This window comes from Schistocerca cancellata, chromosome 2 (genome assembly GCF_023864275.1).
Source record: "Schistocerca cancellata isolate TAMUIC-IGC-003103 chromosome 2, iqSchCanc2.1, whole genome shotgun sequence".
NCBI lineage: Eukaryota > Metazoa > Arthropoda > Insecta > Orthoptera > Acrididae > Schistocerca > Schistocerca cancellata.
In genome coordinates this window covers 613509555-613527597 of record NC_064627.1, presented here as the reverse complement: position 1 = coordinate 613527597, position 18043 = coordinate 613509555, and the positions used below count along the sequence as shown (strand labels likewise).

Genomic DNA, 18043 nt, shown 5'->3' with positions numbered 1-18043 from the left:
TGACAAATAAATGCCAGCATTCGAATCTTCAACCAGATTCCAATCGAAAATTTATCTCTCTAAATAAGGCTGAGTGCGTTTAGAAAACACATAACGGGTGAAAACGAGGAGATATCAACAATGTCACATCGTGTAGGGCATTGGAATGTAAAGAGGACTGTGTCATCCCACATAATCGTGCCCGGTCTAGCAGGTCACTGAGTGGTCCGATGAAACACTAAACCTAAGACGCCCATAGAGCCGTTGTTTAAATTCTTGTCAGGTTTCTATTCATTTTTTGGATTCCCGTTCCCTAGCTCTCGTAGTTTGTTAGTTGTGCATCATTTCAACATAGGACAATGACCTATAAAATGACAGTGGCCTATGGCATAATAGTAGGAACCATTAACCTGGGTATATGTGTCTACTGACTGCAGAGTGGACAACCATGGCTATTCCTGTTAACTTTATGTAGGACAGCTTCCCGATGAAACGCACAAAAGATAAATATCTTAATCTGTTTTTGATGCTGAGTGTTTCCGATCAAAAGGCTGGTGTTGCACGAGCATATGCTACATAGTACCACAGAATACGCCATCTTGATGAGAATGGTTTTGGTCCCTTGATACACCGCCTTCTGGGAAACGGGTAACCTTCGTATACAAGCAACGCACAGAAGGCGCCCAAGGACAAATCCTATTCCACAGATAACGCAGTTCTTGAAACCATTCAACTACATCACTAAAAGCAGTTCCAGATGCGTGAAAAACTGCTTTCTGAAGTGATGCACAATGACCTGTTTCTGTATCATAGCAAGCTAATTCAGCACCAGTGGCAAGAAGAATGAAATGGAAGAGTATAGTTATTTGAATGGATTCAGCACCAAGTGAAAGATATTGGCCATTTTAAAAGTAATGTGGGACGGACTGACGAATATAGTTTCACTCGTGAAGTTATTTTCAACTCACAACAATCATTACTGATTGGAACACAACATGCATGTGAACATGACATTTCACAACCGCTCTGTAGCGCTCAGGGGCTGTATTAAGTCGGAACGACAGAGAGGTATGGTTTGGTAGAGAGGGGTGACTTACGCGTAAGAGTGCAGAGGAAAACCGGCAAGTGTTTCGTTGACTTTAATGCATTGAAGTTAAACTGCAGCCCTCCCACTGATCGCAGTGATGGCGCCACGTGGCGTCCATCCATGGATCAGCACCAATACCAGCGGTGGTACCTGCTGCATCGGCGTCCAGCCACCCAGCGTTGTAGAAGTAGCGATCCTACTCTCGTGACGGCTATAAGGGGTCGCCGCGATACATTAACCTGCGTGTATGTGCATAGGTAGCCTGGGACGTGGCTGGCTGCTCCCTCAAGCACAAATTGTGAACCCCACGTACAGCGCCCGAGGGAAAATAACGGGCCGCCATCGTTGTAGTATGCCTTAGCAGCCAGGGCAAATTCGTGAGAGACCGCAGATTGCTCTTCACCCGGGAGGTCGCTAGTTCGTGCCTCCGACCCGCCCCAGCGACTGGCAGCTTGCAGTCTGCCGGATGATGTCACCCAGAGAGCGGAGGGTAGCGGCCATCTCGCTCCTCGCGCCGGTGCTGCACCAAGTTGCGGACCCTCCCCGCCATATCTACTGCGATTCCGTGCAGCGGAGTATGGTATTAGTTTCAGCGAGTTGGTTGGCCACCTAAATTCATCACCAGATTGTATTCGACGTAGGCGTGCAATTTAAACAATCGTTATTCACTCGGATTCTAAACATTGACATAGTGGCGGAACAACTACTCCCCATTTGAGCCTCCGGGCTACAACCCTGACGTATTTCCCCTGGAGGAGACAAGTGGAGTGCTCTTTAATTGTTACAACTACTGGTTCCCTCAGCCCTCTTCGGGCCCTACATACAGTTCATTAGCGGCGCTTCTACGTGCAATGTATCGGTTTCCCACAGCAGGTCAGTTCCCAGTGCTGCCCTGACTTCATCACACTAGTATACCATGCCCGCCGTTCTTTGCCTTCCATCCCAAGTGCGGAGCCGTAAACCTGCGTCCTAGAACAGTTTGCTAAATATCAACGTCACATGACAAAGCCATCCGATATGACATTCGGTTCCTTAACTACTACCTTCCAGCCACTGCTGCACGAAATTTAGAAAAATTCTCCAAAAACCACGCCTGCACATGGCTTATGTTCGTGATGCAGCAACATAAATCTATAGGCTAGAATGGTCAAAGAAGTGCTTTTGATCCCTTACCTATTACTGGACAATTCGCATGTGCCTTGCATCGTTAGTTCCTTTCCTATACATTCCACTATGCATTTTGAAATTTCTCTTTGTATTCACTTGCACATTAGGTTTCGGATCGAAGGTACACTGCCACACTTTGGAATAGAAGTACTTCCAGAGAAATGAATCGGTCATGGATTTTCGATGTTCTGGACTCCAGAATCCCAAGACATGAATCCAGTAGAGCCTAAAATGGTATGTGTGTGTTCTTTGTGGTTGAGGGGAGGGGGGAGGCAAACTTAACAAAAGTTGATGCAGACGTGTTGTGTAGCGTTCAGCAACGTATGACCCAGCTAGATGCGAAGTCTTTGCAAATGCAATTTCCTAAAGCGAAATTTGTTTGTGTGTCTACGCACCAGCACTGTGAAGATACGCCTGGGCGATGGATGTCTATAATGGAATTATAATGTATAACATAATGTGCAATTTAGTGTCCCCTACGTATTGCGTTTGTTGTACCTCATTGGATACCGACGATGTTATTGTGTGCACTGTTAATTTCAACTGTTTTGAATTATCTCATGGACAGAGCAAAACAGATGTTTTATATGTAAGAACATTATGTTATGTCTTAATGTTTAAGTAAAGACAGAAAGAAAAAGACAACATACCACAGTTGTAGGTGTCAACTGGATGCTGTTTGTTGCTTTTACTGAAAAAGAATGTTTGGAGCAAACTCAACGTGAACATCTGAGTCTCCGTTTCACATGGCATTTTCTCGTTTCACCGAGCTAATGGGAGAGCTCCACCCCAGCCTTCAATTAGTGCTACTTGTTCTTAGCCCCGCTGCATGCAGTAATAGCATCACCAGGGCCTCACTTTCTGAATCGCATTTCTGTTAACCAGTGAGAAGGCTAAGGTTAGGTAGATACACTTTTGTCTTGAACTGGGATGAGCAATGAAATGCCGACCGTGACGTGCAGTATTTTTTCTTCATCGTGTATACTTTTGGCTACTCCTGTCAAGCTTATTATTTTTGTTTAAGGCCATTTGGGATTTACATTTCATTTTAGCACTGAACAGAATAAATTATAATGTATGGTTTCCTTAATCTAACTGATAACGATTTTCTTACCTGTCTAGACATATCTTTCTTTTTATTGATATAACACTATTTTGTAGCATTCCTTTTGCATCATGCTTTTTTTCTTAGATATCTGATGTTATCCAAGGAAAAAAGAAAGCAGATATTGATAAGACGAAATGTATGCTTCAGAGTTTTTCATTGTGTTAACAAAGCAGGTTAACATATTACGCGTCATGCATATTACTCGATCGACTTTCATAATTCCATAACGCAATTGCAACCCTCTGCCGATCGAGGGCTACGTACTGTAGCGTGTGACATGGAGGTGTGTTACGTAACTGTGACTGAGTACGAGAATCAGCTTGGTGTGTTCCTTCAAAAAAATGAAAAGACAAAACGAAGAGTTCTTTCGCACATGGGGCTACCTTTCCTTCATCATGACAACTATAGAGCATGCACAAGCGCTGCGACATGTGTAACAACCCGACACCTTGTAGACAAGACCACAGAGCATCTTCCATACACCCAGACTATGCCTCATCTGCCCGTCATCTAGGTTCCAAAAGCTGAAGAAAGCTTTTAGAGGACTTCACTTTGATAGTGATGAAGCGGTGCAAGTAGAAATAATGTAGTGGCCCCTTCAACTAAATCTAACATTCTACAGTTACGGTAACAAGAAATTGTTCTCTCTGAAACATTCCTTTAGAAAAATTTAGTGAATTACTGTGCTGATGAACTCCTTACGTTATTTGATTTTCAAATAGCTGAGCAGAATTGAACGTACTCAGATATTTCGTCCTTTAGCTATACTGATACACACTAAACTGACACACAATATTTTTAGCGCAACGCAATCTGACTTTCAAAAATCCCTACAAAATAATGGCTCTGACTAACAATAACCTATACCTTTCATGAATCACTTACCTCAAAAAAATCTTCGTTACTCGAACTACTGCAATACAGCGAGTGCCACTACTGCCAGCTAAATAAAAGGTTCTAACTACTGAAGGCACTAACTACTGATAGGCATAGTTAGAAACGTAGCGTTGCGCAGTTGGAGGTGAGCTACCAGCAGTGGACAATGTAGGGAGAGAAATGGCAGAATTTTGAGTGCAGACGATCTATACGTGTATCCATCAGAAAGAGCAAATATGTAATATTGGATATCAAGAACTGATATATATATACAGGGTGTTTCAAAAATGACCGGTATATTTGAAACGGCAATAAAAACTAAACGAGCAGCGATAGAAATACAACGTTTGTTGCAATATGCTTGGGACAACAGTACATTTTCAGGCAGACAAACTTTCGAAATTACAGTAGTTACAATTTTCAACAACAGATGGCGCTGCGGTCTGGGAAACTCTATAGTACGATATTTTCCACATATCCACCATGCGTAGCAATAATATGGAGTAGTCTCTGAATGAAATTACCCGAAACCTTTGACAACGTGTCTAGCGGAATGGCTTCACATGCAGATGAGATGTACTGCTTCAGCTGTTCAATTGTTTCTGGATTCTGGCGGTACACCTGGTCTTTCAAGTGTCCCCACAGAAAGAAGTCACAGGGGTTCAAGTCTGACGAATAGGGAGGCCAATCCACGCCGCCTCCTGTATGTTTCGGATAGCCCAAAGCAATCACACGATCATCGAAATATTCATTCAGGAAATTAAAGACGTCGGCCGTGCGATGTGGCCGGGCACCATTTTGCATAAACCACGAGGTTTCGCAGTGTCGTCTAAGGCAGTTTGTACCGCCACAAATTCACGAAGAATGTCCAGATAGCGTGATGCAGTAATCGTTTCGGATCTGAAAAATGGGCCAATGATTCCTTTGGAAGAAATGGCGGCCCAGACCAGTACTTTTTGAGGATGCAGGGACGATGGGACTGCAACATGGGGCTTTTCAGTTCCCCTTATGCGTCAGTTCTGTTTATTGACGAAGCCGTCCAGGTAAAAATAAGCTTCGTCAGTAAACCAAATGCTGCCCACATGCATATCGCCGTCATCAATCCTGTGCACTATATCGTTAGCGAATGTCTCTCGTGCAGCAATGGTAGCGGCGCTGAGGGGTTGCCGCGTTTGAATTTTGTATGGATAGAGGTGTAAACTCTGGCGCATGAGACGATACGTGGACGTTGGCGTCATTTGGACCGCAGCTGCAACACGGCGAACGGAAACCCGAGGCCGCTGTTGGATCACCTGCTGCACTAGCTCCGCGTTGCCCTCTGTGGTTGCCGTACGCGGTCGCCCTACTTTTCCAGCACGTTCATCCGTCACGTTCCCAGTCCGTTGAAATTTTTCAAACAGATCCTTTATTGTATCGCTTTTCGGTCCTTTGGTTACATTAAACCTCCGTTGAAAACTTCGTCTTGTTGCAACAACACTGTGTTCTAGGCGGTGGAATTCCAACAGCAGAAAAATCCTCTGTTCTAAGGAATAAACCATGTTGTCTACAGCACACTTGCACGTTGTGAACAGCACACGCTTACAGCAGGAAGACGACGTACAGAATGGCGCACCCACAGACTGCGTTGTCTTCTATATCTTTCACATCACTTGCAGCGCCATCTGTTGTTGAAAATTGTAACTACTGTAATTTCGAAAGTTTGTCCGCCTGAAAATGTACTGTTGTCCCAAGCATATTGCAACAAACGGTGTATTTCTATCGCTGCTCGTTTAGTTTTTATTGCCGTTTCAAATATACCGGTCATTTTGGAAACACCCTGTATATACACTCCTGGAAATTGAAATAAGAACACCTTGAATTCATTGTCCCAGGAAGGGGAAACTTTATTGACACATTCCTGGGGTCAGATACATCACATGATCACACTGACAGAACCACAGACACATAGAAACAGGCAAGAGAGCATGCAAAATGTCGGCACTAGTACAGTGTATATCCACCTTTCGCAGCAATGCAGGCTGCTATTCTCCCAATGGAGACGATCGTAGAGATGCTGGATGTAGTCCTGTGGAACGGCTTGCCATGCCATTTCCACCTGGCGCCTCAGTTGGACCAGCGTTCGTGCTGGACGTGCATACCACGTGAGACGACGCTTCATCCAATCCCAAACATGCTCAATGGGGGACAGATCCGGAGATCTTGCTGGACAGGGTAGTTGACTTACACCTTCTAGAGCACGTTGGGTGGCACGGGATACATGCGGACGTGCATTGTCCTGTTGGAACAGCAAGTTCCCTTGCCGGTCTAGGAATGGTAGAACGATGGGTTCGATGACGGTTTGGATGTACCGTGCACTATTCAGTGTCCCCTCGACGATCACCAGTGGTGTACGGCCAGTGTAGGAGATCGCTCCCCACACCATGATGCCGGGTGTTGGCCCTGTGTGCCTCGGTCGTATGCAGTCCTGATTGTGGCGCTCACCTACACGGCGCCAAACACGCATACGACCATCATTAGCACCAAGGCAGAAGCGACTCTCCTCGCTGAAGACGATACGTCTCCATTCGTCCCTACATTCACGCCTCTCGCGACACCACTGGAGGCGGGCTGCACGATGTTGGGGCGTGAGCGGAAGACGGCCTAACGGTGTGCGGGACCGTAGCCCAGCTTCATGGAGACGGTTGCGAATGGTCCTCGCCGATACCCGAGGAGCAACAGTGTCCCTAATTTGCTGGGAAGTGGCGGTGCGGTACCCTACGGCACTGCGTAGGATCCTACGGTCTTGGCGTGCATCCGTGCGTCGCTGCGGTCCGGGCCCAGGTCGACGGGCACGTGCACCTTCCGCCGACCACTAGGAAAAATGTTATCTTTGGTCATTTTATAGTCTGGGGTTTAACCTTCGTAGAAAATAATTTCTTGAATTCTTTCTGTTTCGTATCGTATGGTATTCTTTCATCAGTTCTTTCTTTATGATAAGCATTAGTATTTACATAACACTGTTGTTAATCAAACTGTCAAGAGTGTAAATTTTGCTGTCAGTAGTTGTCATCACTGTCAAGATGACTGATTTTTCTATTTCTATTTGCAACAAAAGGGTGTTCGTTATGGGTTGGGCGAACGTTTGGACGGCGGAATACCGTTCCTGACCTGTACACGAAGGACAGAGTAAACGCATGTCATCCAGTCACGTTGGATCGTTCTACTGTTGAGATGGTTTCACGTACGACAAAGTTTTACGGTTACTGGGGACCGGCGGTGCTGACCATTCCCTAAACACAAACTCAGAGATCGCCAGATCAGTTCCCAGCAAACGAAACCGAGATCCCTCAGGTTATCGTCATTTGCCTCGTCACAGGATACATGCGTTGCTCACTGAATGCTTCGCACGCTAGGAGCATTACCCTCCTATAGGAACGTGGTTCTAGTGACATCCTTAAACTATCGAAATAAGCTATAAGTCAGGTTTATTCGCGTCGCCAATCTTCCAATGGTCTGCTATAGTACCAGTAAGAATAGGAACCCTGTAACATAGCACACTGTGTGACCCCACATTATCCCTGATACACGACCGTAACAAAATTCAACTGCTATGTTATTTTTGTACTTCCTATCTTTACTAAAGCGCATTTCTCTTCATTGCAGTTTACGTTGTGAAACCAAAGAGTCAATGCAAACCATACCTGTCAGATTGTCCCAGGAACTAGGAGTATTGCAAATCAGTTGGCTCAGATTGAATCGTCTGCGCGGGAGTGGAGAATAAATAGCTGGACTGCTGACTGAAGACATCTGCTGTTTCCAGAGGAGCCAAGAAACTGGAAGAGTGTCAGAACTTGACTCTTATACTTAAAAATAACCCGTCGAATCTACACATGCTATTTTGTGTCAGTTTCTGGTTACTTCACGACATGCAGTAAATATCATTTCTGTAAAGATTAGTATTAAAAACATTGCATTTGTATTCTTTTTATATTTCTGTTGTTTCTATAACAGTTGTATGCCGACGCAATAAAAGTGTAGTTTCATACGACATCTTTTATATTAAACGGTAGAAGATATTTCTCTACCTACAGGTTCACGTAATTGCTGACAAACGACGGCTTGTTATTAATAACATCAGATGCATTTCATCCGTTACCCACGCTGACTCCCTATATTCCCAATGTCCACTTCCAACCTTAACGCACTGACTGCCACGAGGACACCGGCGGCCACAGCAAAGACTCACGACCGACGCCACGGCTGGGCCTTACCTGGCCTGGGAAATAAGTGAAAAATTTGTAATCCAAAGAATATGGTGTCATATCTCACGGTTCTATATAAATTTATTGCAAGCTATTTGAAATATCGTGCCAAGATGCGTGTTCACATCATCGAAGTAGTAAAAGTGACTGTGTACCGTCTTAAATACTAGATCTTGTCGATTGAAGCGTAAGTAAAGGTGCGTGCCGAAGCGTAATGCCTCCTAATTTTTATATGTGAAAATTATACAGCTTTTTAAATAAAACAAACTTTATTAACACTCTACATCCTCATTCTTTCTGTCACTATGTTTATCCACACCAGATAACAGTTTCTTGATACCCTCACTGTAGAATGTTTGACTTTGTTGAAGGGGCCACATCATTACTTCTACTTGCTCCGCTTCATCACTATCAAAGTGAAACCCTCTAAAAGTTTTCATCGAGTTTTGGAAAAAGATGACGGGCGGATGGGATATAGTCGGGGTGTATGGAAGATGATCTGTTACCTCGTATACAAGGTATCGGGTTGTTACACATGTCGCATGTACATGCTGCGTCGTTGTCATGATGAAGGGAAAGTAGCTTCGTCTGTGCAGAAACTCTTCGATTCGTCTTTTCAGTTTCTTGAAGGAATACAACAAGCAGTATCTTGATCTCTGTCACAGTTACGTAACACACCGCCATGTCACAGGCTACAGTACGTAGCCCTCAATCGGCAGAGGGTTGCAATTGCGTTATGGAATCGTGAAATTCGACCGAGTAATACGCACGACGCGTAATAGGGTAACCTGCATTGTTAACACAATGAAAACTCGGAGGCATACATCCCGTCTTATCAATACTTTCTTTCGTTTTTTCTTGGGTAACATCAAATATAAAAAAAAAAGCATGATGCAAAACGAATGCTACAGTGTCCCCTCGACGATCACCAGTGGTGTACGGCCAGTGTAGGAGATCGCCCCCCACACCATGATGCCGGGTGTTGGCCCTGTGTGCCTCGGTCGTATGCAGTCCTGATTGTGGCGCTCACCTACACGGCGCCAAACACGCATACGACCATCATTGGCACCAAGGCAGAAGCGACTTTCCTCGCTGAAGACGATATGTCTCCATTCGTCCCTACATTCACGCCTCTCGCGACACCACTGGAGGCGGGCTGCACGATGTTGGGGCGTGAGCGGAAGACGGCCTAACGGTGTGCGGGACCGTAGCCCAGCTTCATGGAGACGGTTGCGAATGGTCCTCGCCGATACCCGAGGAGCAACAGTGTCCCTAATTTGCTGGGAAGTGGCGGTGCGGTCCCCTACGGCACTGCGTAGGATCCTACGGTCTTGGCGTGCATCCGTGCGTCGCTGCGGTCCGGTCCCAGGTCGACGGGCACGTGCACCTTCCGCCGACCACTGGCGACAACATCGATGTACTGTGGAGACCTCACGCCCCACGTGTTGAGCAATTCGGCGGTACGTCCACCCGGCCTCTCGCATGCCCACTATACGCCCTCGCTCAAAGTCCGTCAACTGCACATACGGTTCACGTCCACGCTGTCGCGGCATGCTACCATTGTTAAAGACTGCGATGGAGCCCCGTATGCCACGGCAAACTGGCTGACACTGACGGCGGCGGTGCACAAATGCTTCGCAGCTAGCGCCATTCGCCGGTCAACACCGCGGTTCCTGGTGTGTCCGCTGTGCCGTGCCTGTGATCATTGCGTTTGTACAGCCCTCTTGCAGTGTCCGGAACAAGTACGGTGGGTCTGACACACCGGTGTCAATGTGTTCGTTTTTCCATTTCCAGTAGTATATATATATATATATATATATATATATATATATATATATATATATACACTCCTGGAAATTGAAATAAGAACACCTTGAATTCATTGTCCCAGGAAGGGGAAACTTTATTGACTCATTCCTGGGGTCAGATACATCACATGATCACACTGACAGAACCACAGGCACATAGACACAGGCAACAGAGCACGCACAATGTCGGCACTAGTACAGTGTATATCCACCTTTCGCAGCAATGCAGGCTGCTATTCACCCATGGAGACGATCGTAGAGATGCTGGATGTAGTCCTGTGGAACGGCTTGCCATGCCATTTCCACCTGGCGCCTCAGTTGGGCCAGCGTTCGTGCTGGACGTGCAGACCGCGTGAGACGACGCTACATCCAGTCCCAAACATGCTCATTGGGGGACAGATCCGGAGATCTTGCTGGCCAAGGTAGTTGACTTACACCTTCTAGAGCACGTTGGGAGGCACGGGATACATGCGGACGTGCATTGTCCTGTTGGAACAGCAAGTTTCCTTGCCGGTCTAGGAATGGTAGAACGATGGGTTCGATGACGGTTTGGATGTACCGTGCACTATTCAGTGTCCCCTCGACGATCACCAGTGGTGTACGGCTAGTGTAGGAGATCGCTCGCCACACCATGATGCCGGGTGTTGGCCCTGTGTGCCTCGGTCGTATATAATCCTGATTGTGGCGCTCACCTGCACGGCGCCAAACACGCATACGACCATCATTGGCACCAAGGCAGAAGCGACTCTCCTCGCTGAAGACGATACGTCTCCGTTCGTCCCTACATTCACGCCTCTCGCGACACCACTGGAGGCGGGCTGCACGATGTTGGGGCGTGAGCGGAAGACGGCCTAACGGTGTGCGGGACCGTAGCCCAGCTTCATGGAGACGGTTGCGAATGGTCCTCGCCGATACCCGAGGAGCAACAGTGTCCCTAATTTGCTGGGAAGTGGCGGTGCGGTCCCCTACGGCACTGCGTAGGATCCTACGGTCTTGGCGTGCATCCGTGCGTCGCTGCGGTCCGGTCCCAGGTCGACGGGCACGTGCACCTTCCGCCGACCACTGGCGACAACATCGATGTACTGTGGAGACCTCACGCCCCACGTGTTGAGCAATTCGGCGGTACGTCCACCCGGCCTCTCGCATGCCCACTATACGCCCTCGCTCAAAGTCCGTCAACTGCACATACGGTTCACGTCCACGCTGTCGCGGCATGCTACCATTGTTAAAGACTGCGATGGAGCCCCGTATGCCACGGCAAACTGGCTGACACTGACGGCGGCGGTGCACAAATGCTTCGCAGCTAGCGCCATTCGCCGGTCAACACCGCGGTTCCTGGTGTGTCCGCTGTGCCGTGCGTGTGATCATTGCGCTTGTACAGCCCTCTTGCAGTGTCCGGAACAAGTACGGTGGGTCTGACACACCGGTGTCAATGTGTTCGTTTTTCCATTTCCAGTAGTATATATATATATATATATATATATATATATATATATATATATATATATATACACTCCTGGAAATTGAAATAAGAACACCTTGAATTCATTGTCCCAGGAAGGGGAAACTTTATTGACTCATTCCTGGGGTCAGATACATCACATGATCACACAGACAGAACCACAGGCACATAGACACAGGCAACAGAGCACGCACAATGTCGGCACTAGTACAGTGTATATCCACCTTTCGCAGCAATGCAGGCTGCTATTCACCCATGGAGACGATCGTAGAGATGCTGGATGTAGTCCTGTGGAACGGCTTGCCATGCCATTTCCACCTGGCGCCTCAGTTGGGCCAGCGTTCGTGCTGGACGTGCAGACCGCGTGAGACGACGCTACATCCAGTCCCAAACATGCTCATTGGGGGACAGATCCGGAGATCTTGCTGGCCAAGGTAGTTGACTTACACCTTCTAGAGCACGTTGGGTGGCACGGGATACATGCGGACGTGCATTGTCCTGTTGGAACAGCAAGTTCCCTTGCCGGTCTAGGAATGGTAGAACGATGGGTTCGATGACGGTTTGGATGTACCGTGCACTATTCAGTGTCCCCTCGACGATCACCAGTGGTGTACGGCTAGTGTAGGAGATCGCTCGCCACACCATGATGCCGGGTGTTGGCCCTGTGTGCCTCGGTCGTATGCAATCCTGATTGTGGCGCTCACCTGCACGGCGCCAAACACGCATACGACCATCATTGGCACCAAGGCAGAAGCGACTCTCCTCGCTGAAGACGACACGTCTCCATTCGTCCCTCCATTCACGCCTGTCGCGACACCACTGGAGGCGGGCTGCACGATGTTGGGGCGTGAGCGGAAGACGGCCTAACGGTGTGCAGGACCGTAGCCCAGCTTCATGGAGACGGTTGCGAATGGTTCTCGCCGATACCCCAGGAGCAACAGTGTCCCTAATTTGCTGGGAAGTGGCGGTGCGGTCCCCTACGGCACTGCGTAGGATCCTACGGTCTTGGCGTGCATCCGTGCGTCGCTGCGGTCCGGTCCCAGGTCGACGGGCACGTGCACCTTCCGCCGACCACTGGCGACAACATCGATGTACTGTGGAGACCTCACGCCCCACGTGTTGAGCAATTCGGCGGTACGTCCACCCGGCCTCCCGCATGCCCACTATACGCCCTCGCTCAAAGTCCGTCAACTGCACATACGGTTCACGTCCACGCTGTCGCGGCATGCTACCAGTGTTAAAGATGGCGATGCAGCTCCGTATGCCACGGCAAACTGGCTGACACTGACGGCGGCGGTGCACAAATGCTGCGCAGCTAGCGCCATTCGACGGCCAACACCGCGGTTCCTGGTGTGTCCGCTGTGCCGTGCGTGTGATCAATGCTTGTACAGCCCTCTCGCAGTGTCCGGAGCAAGTATGGTGGGTCTGACACACCGGTGTCAATGTGTTCTTTTTCCATTTCCAGGAGTGTAGTAACCAAGGTCAACAAACATACAGCAATTACGATCAGCCACGCAATTTCAATAGCAAAGGTAATAGACGCACTGCAGCCAGGCGACTAGCGCGAGTTTTGGTGTTCTCGTAATGATAAGTTATTTTAGATTATAAAACATATAGATTAGTACTGATTACGTGGTAAATAAGTGTATTAGTGTGCCGTTTAAGTGTACCATTAAAGGTTTCATTTTTCTTTACGTTATATAGCAGAAAACGCGAAAAGACCGTACAGTCGTATTTTCTGTTTACGTTCTGCTGCAGCAAATCTATAGAATTTCGTTTAGTTGTTCCTTGTTCTCTCCAGCAATTTAACTTAGCGTATCCCTTCATTATTTAACTAGCATTTCCGGAAAGTAGCGTAAAGTTTAACTTGTTGTTTCAGAAACTTTGCACTTTTGTTTTTGTTTACACACAGTTGCGAATAGGCCAAATTTGTGTAACCATATTTTCGTGTTTATCTGTAATTTAACTGACTTATTCTTAATAAACTATTACGTTTATCATGAGTGAAAAGTGCTTGACTTGCCGTAGAATTGTTAGGTCGGGGCTTTGGTGTAATGGGTGCTGTAGTTTTTCCATGTGGGTGACTGTAGTGGCGTGGGAATAGGGGAAGTAAATGAGACTCATCAGTGGTTTTGTAGGATTTGTAGTAGAGATAGGAAGATACTGGAACAGGAGGGAAAAATTTCTGAACTTCAGGCTGAGTTAGACAAGGCCAGGGGAGATCTTGACAGGTTAAGGAGGGAGAAGGGTAAAGAGAGGTGGGAAGTGGCAACAGGCAACAGGAGGAACAGGCCTAGAACTTTGTCTGACAGCTTTATGGTGAATGTGGAAAATAGATTTGACCTGTTGCTTCAGTTAGAAGCTGGTGAGCCTCAAGCAGTTACAGGTGTAGACAGGGCACAACAAACTTTCAGCGGCAAATTGAAAAGTAAGAATGTAGGGAAATCAGTAAAGAGAAAGAAAGTGTTGTAGTTAGGTAGTTCCCATGGAAGAGGTGTTGGCCAACTCTTGCAGGATGAACTAGGATCAGAATACCAGGTCACCAATTTTTTTAAACCTAGTGCTGGTCTGGAGCAGGTGACAGAGGATTTAGTATCACTTTGCAAAGATTTCACTAAGGAAGACACCGTGGTTATAGTGGGTGGGGCAGGTAACAGTATTGACAGAGATCCTGGGTACAGTATAGAGTGTGACCTGGCGAAGATTGCATCAGCATCGAGGCATACCAGTGTTGAGTTTGTATCTGTTCTTGGGCGCCATGACCGACCTCATTTGAACTCTTCTGTCAAGAGAGTTAATTTGGAGCTGGAACGGCTGCTCATGTCGGGTGTGGAGTCACACATTGGTGTGGTTCATGTTGATTCTATCAGTAGGTGGGATTATACTAGGCATGGCCTTCACCTCAACAGGAAGGGGAAGGGTAAATTGGCTGGGGAAATAGCAGGAAAGTTAAAGGGGGGAGGCACTGTCATGAGTGGTAAAATACCAGTGGTTATAGGATTCAGAAAAGACCCTTTTTTAGGGTAGGGAGGACAGAAAGAAAGCAAATTTTAAGAGAGGTTAGAACTGAGACAAACCTTCAGTTTGAGAAAGAAATCAAAAAACATAATTCTAGCTTATTACATCAACATAAACAGCCATTGGTTAAGAATTTTCAACTGTCAGCAGATATTTTAACTCCACCCAATTTTAACTCAGTCAATGTGAAATGTCAGCTATCTTTATTGCATCAAAATATTCGAGGACTGAGAAATAAAATTAATGAATTAACTATCTGCATAGATGAATTAGAGTCTTCAAACCCAGCTGACATAATCTGCCTCTCGGAACATCATGTGACCACTGGTATAGAACTTTTAAGTGTTACAGGGTTTAGGTTAGCATCTCACTTTTGTAGATCAGAATTGGAGAAAGGAGGAGTTGCCACATTCATCAAGAAATGTCATAAATTTAAGAACATAGACATTCATAAATTTTGCCTAGAACAGCATATGGAAGCATGTGCAACAGAATTAGATTTTCACAAAAAATCTTTCATAATATTAAGTGTATATCGAGCACCTGCAGGTAACTTTAATCTGTTTGTAAACCACCTTGAAGTTATACTGGCCCATTTAACAACCAAAAACAAAGAAATAGTGGTTGCTGTTGATTTCAATGTAGATTTCCTTAAAGACTCTCCCAATAAGAACTTATTTGAGTTAGTAACACTATCATTCAACTTAATTCCCACAGTAAAGTTCCCCACTAGGATAGCCACTTGCTCACAAACAGCCATTGATAATACCTTTATAGAAAAGTCCAATGAACAAAATTATATTACAAAACCAATAGTCAAAGGCCTCTCAGACCATGACACGCAGTTCCTTCTGTTAAATGTTAATACTGAACAGGATATGAAATCTGTTAAATCTGAGCTCAAGAGGGTAATCAGTAAGCCAAAAATTGATTATTTTAGGACACTCCTCAGAGACATTCACTGGACTGATGTTTACAGTGCTCATGGCATGAATGAAAATTATAACATTTTTGCTAATAAAGTGCTTACCTTATTTGAACACTGCTTTCCCCCAAAACTTACCAAGGTTAGAGCAAAGTCTACAAAGAAGCCATGGATTACTCGAGGACTAGGGGTATCTTGTAAAACAAAAAGAAAACTGTATCTGTCAATCCGAAACATTTCCAATGTTGATGCTATAGCACATTACAAGAAATACTGCAAAATATTAAAGACTGTAATACAGATGTCAAAGCAAATATATTACAAGGAAAAGATAGTCATATCAGATAACAAAATAAAGACAATATGGGATATAGTGAAGGAGGAGACCGGTAGAACCAGACATGAAGAGGAACAAATAGCATTAAGAGTCAATGATACATTGGTGACAGATGTGTATAGTGTTGCAGATCTTTTTAGCAAACATTTTATAACTGTTACTGAAAAGATGGGGTTGTCAGGTTCGGTAGATGCTGCTATGGATTACCTTAGACCAGACATTTCAAGTAACTTCCATAATATGAACTTGACCCTCGCTACCCCAACAGAAATAATGTCCATCATAAAATCTTTAAAATCAAAAACATCTAGTGGGTATGATGAAATATCAACAAAGTTAATTAAAGAATGTGATTCTGAGCTAAGTAACATATTAAGCTATCTGTGTAACCAGTCGTTTATCAGTGGAATATTTCCTGAATGGCTGAAATAAGCTGAAGTTAAGCCAGTGTTTAAGAAGGGAGATAAAGAAATAGCATCAAATTTCCGTCCAATTTCACTGTTGCCAGCATTCTCAAAAATTTTCGAAAAAGTAATGTACAGTCGTCTTTATAACCATCTTATCTCAAATAACATACTGTCAAAGTCACAGTTTGGATTTCTAAAAGGTTCTGATATTGAGAAGGCTATCTTCACTTACAGTGAAAATGTGCTTAATTCATTAGACAAAAAATTGCAGGCAACTGGTATATTTTGTGATCTGTCAAAGGCATTTGACTGTGTAAATCACAATATCCTTTTAAGTAAACTAGAATATTATAGTGTAACAGGAAATGCTGCAAAATGGTTCAAATCTTATATCTCTGGCAGGAAACAAAGGGTGTTATTAGGAAAGAGACATGTATCAAGTTATCAGGCATCATCCAACTGGGAACTAATTACATGTGGGGTCCCACAAGGTTCCATTTTGGGGCCCTTACTTTTCCTTGTGTATATCAATGACCTTTCATCAGTAACATTACCAGATGCCAAGTTTGTTTTGTTTGCCGATGATACAAACATTGCAATAAATAGTAAATCAAGTGTAGTCTTAGAAAGATCAGCCAATAAAATATTTGTGGACATTAATCACTGGTTCCTAGCCAATTCTTTGTCACTAAACTTTGAAAAAACACACTACATGCAGTTCAGAACTTGTAAGGGGTGTCCCAAGAGTATATGTCTAACATGCGATGACAAGAAGATAGAAGAAGTGGACAGAGTTAAATGCTTGGGATTACAGCTTGATAAGAAATTCAACTGGGAGGAGCACACCACAGAACTGCTGAAGCGTCTTAACAAATCTCTGTTTGCATTGCGAATTTTGTCAGACATAGGGGATATAAAAATGAAAAAGCTGGCATACTATGCGTACTTTCATTCCATAATGTCATATGGGATTATTTTTTGGGATAATTCATCAAGCCAAGCTAAAGTTTTCCGGGCACAAAAACGTGCAGTAAGAATTATATGTGGTGTGAACTCAAGAACGTCCTGCAGAAGCCTGTTTAGGGAACTAGGGATACCAACTACAGCTTCCCAATATATTTATTCCTTAATGAAATTTGTCATTAAAAATATAACACTTTTTCAAACCAACAGCTCAATTCATGGAATCAATACTAGAAATAAGAATAATCTTCACAAGGATTTAAAGTCACATAGTCTTGTACAAAAAGGTGTGCATTATTCAGGAGCACACATTTTCAATAACTTGCCAGCAGCCATAAAAAGCTTTGCAACCAATGAAATTCAGTTTAAGAGAAGCCTAAAGGACCAACTCCTTCTACTCCATTGATGAATTTCTTAGTAAAACCAACTGATTTGTATATAAGTACAACATAACTTCTGCACAATTTCAGTGCAGTAATGTGTTCACTGAAAATGTGTGTGTGTGTGTGTGTGTGTGTGTGTGTGTGTGTGTGTAAGTATAATCTAACTTCTGCACCATTTCAGTGCAGTAATGTGTTCATTGTAAATAAGTATTACAGTAGTTGTATTACGTGTTTATTACCTTATAAATAAATAAAAAACTTTTTTATTTTAAATTCAGTGCA

The 18043-nt window shown here is 45.0% G+C and overlaps 3 protein-coding genes across 6 annotated transcripts in view; 2 read left to right on the top strand and 1 right to left on the bottom strand.

Annotated features, from left to right (window-relative positions):
• The window catches only part of LOC126162269 (uncharacterized), a 299470-nt gene that overhangs the window by 32589 nt on the left and 248838 nt on the right, over nt 1-18043 (bottom strand). The window lies entirely within an intron of this gene.
• LOC126162271 (uncharacterized) overlaps nt 1-18043 on the top strand; it is a 199866-nt gene that overhangs the window by 96497 nt on the left and 85326 nt on the right. The gene's annotated exons all lie outside the window — the stretch shown is intronic.
• Nucleotides 1-18043, top strand: part of LOC126162275 (uncharacterized) — a 114924-nt gene that overhangs the window by 12025 nt on the left and 84856 nt on the right. Inside the window, exon 3 of one of the 3 annotated variants that reach the window (XM_049918680.1) lies at nt 7860-8240. The exons of the other annotated variants lie outside the window; for them this stretch is intronic. Within the exon in view, the coding sequence (XP_049774637.1) occupies nt 7860-7921 (62 nt within the window). The 3' untranslated portion in view covers nt 7922-8240. Of the gene's footprint in view, nt 1-7859; nt 8241-18043 lie in introns of those variants that run through there. 3 annotated transcript variants of the gene reach the window in all.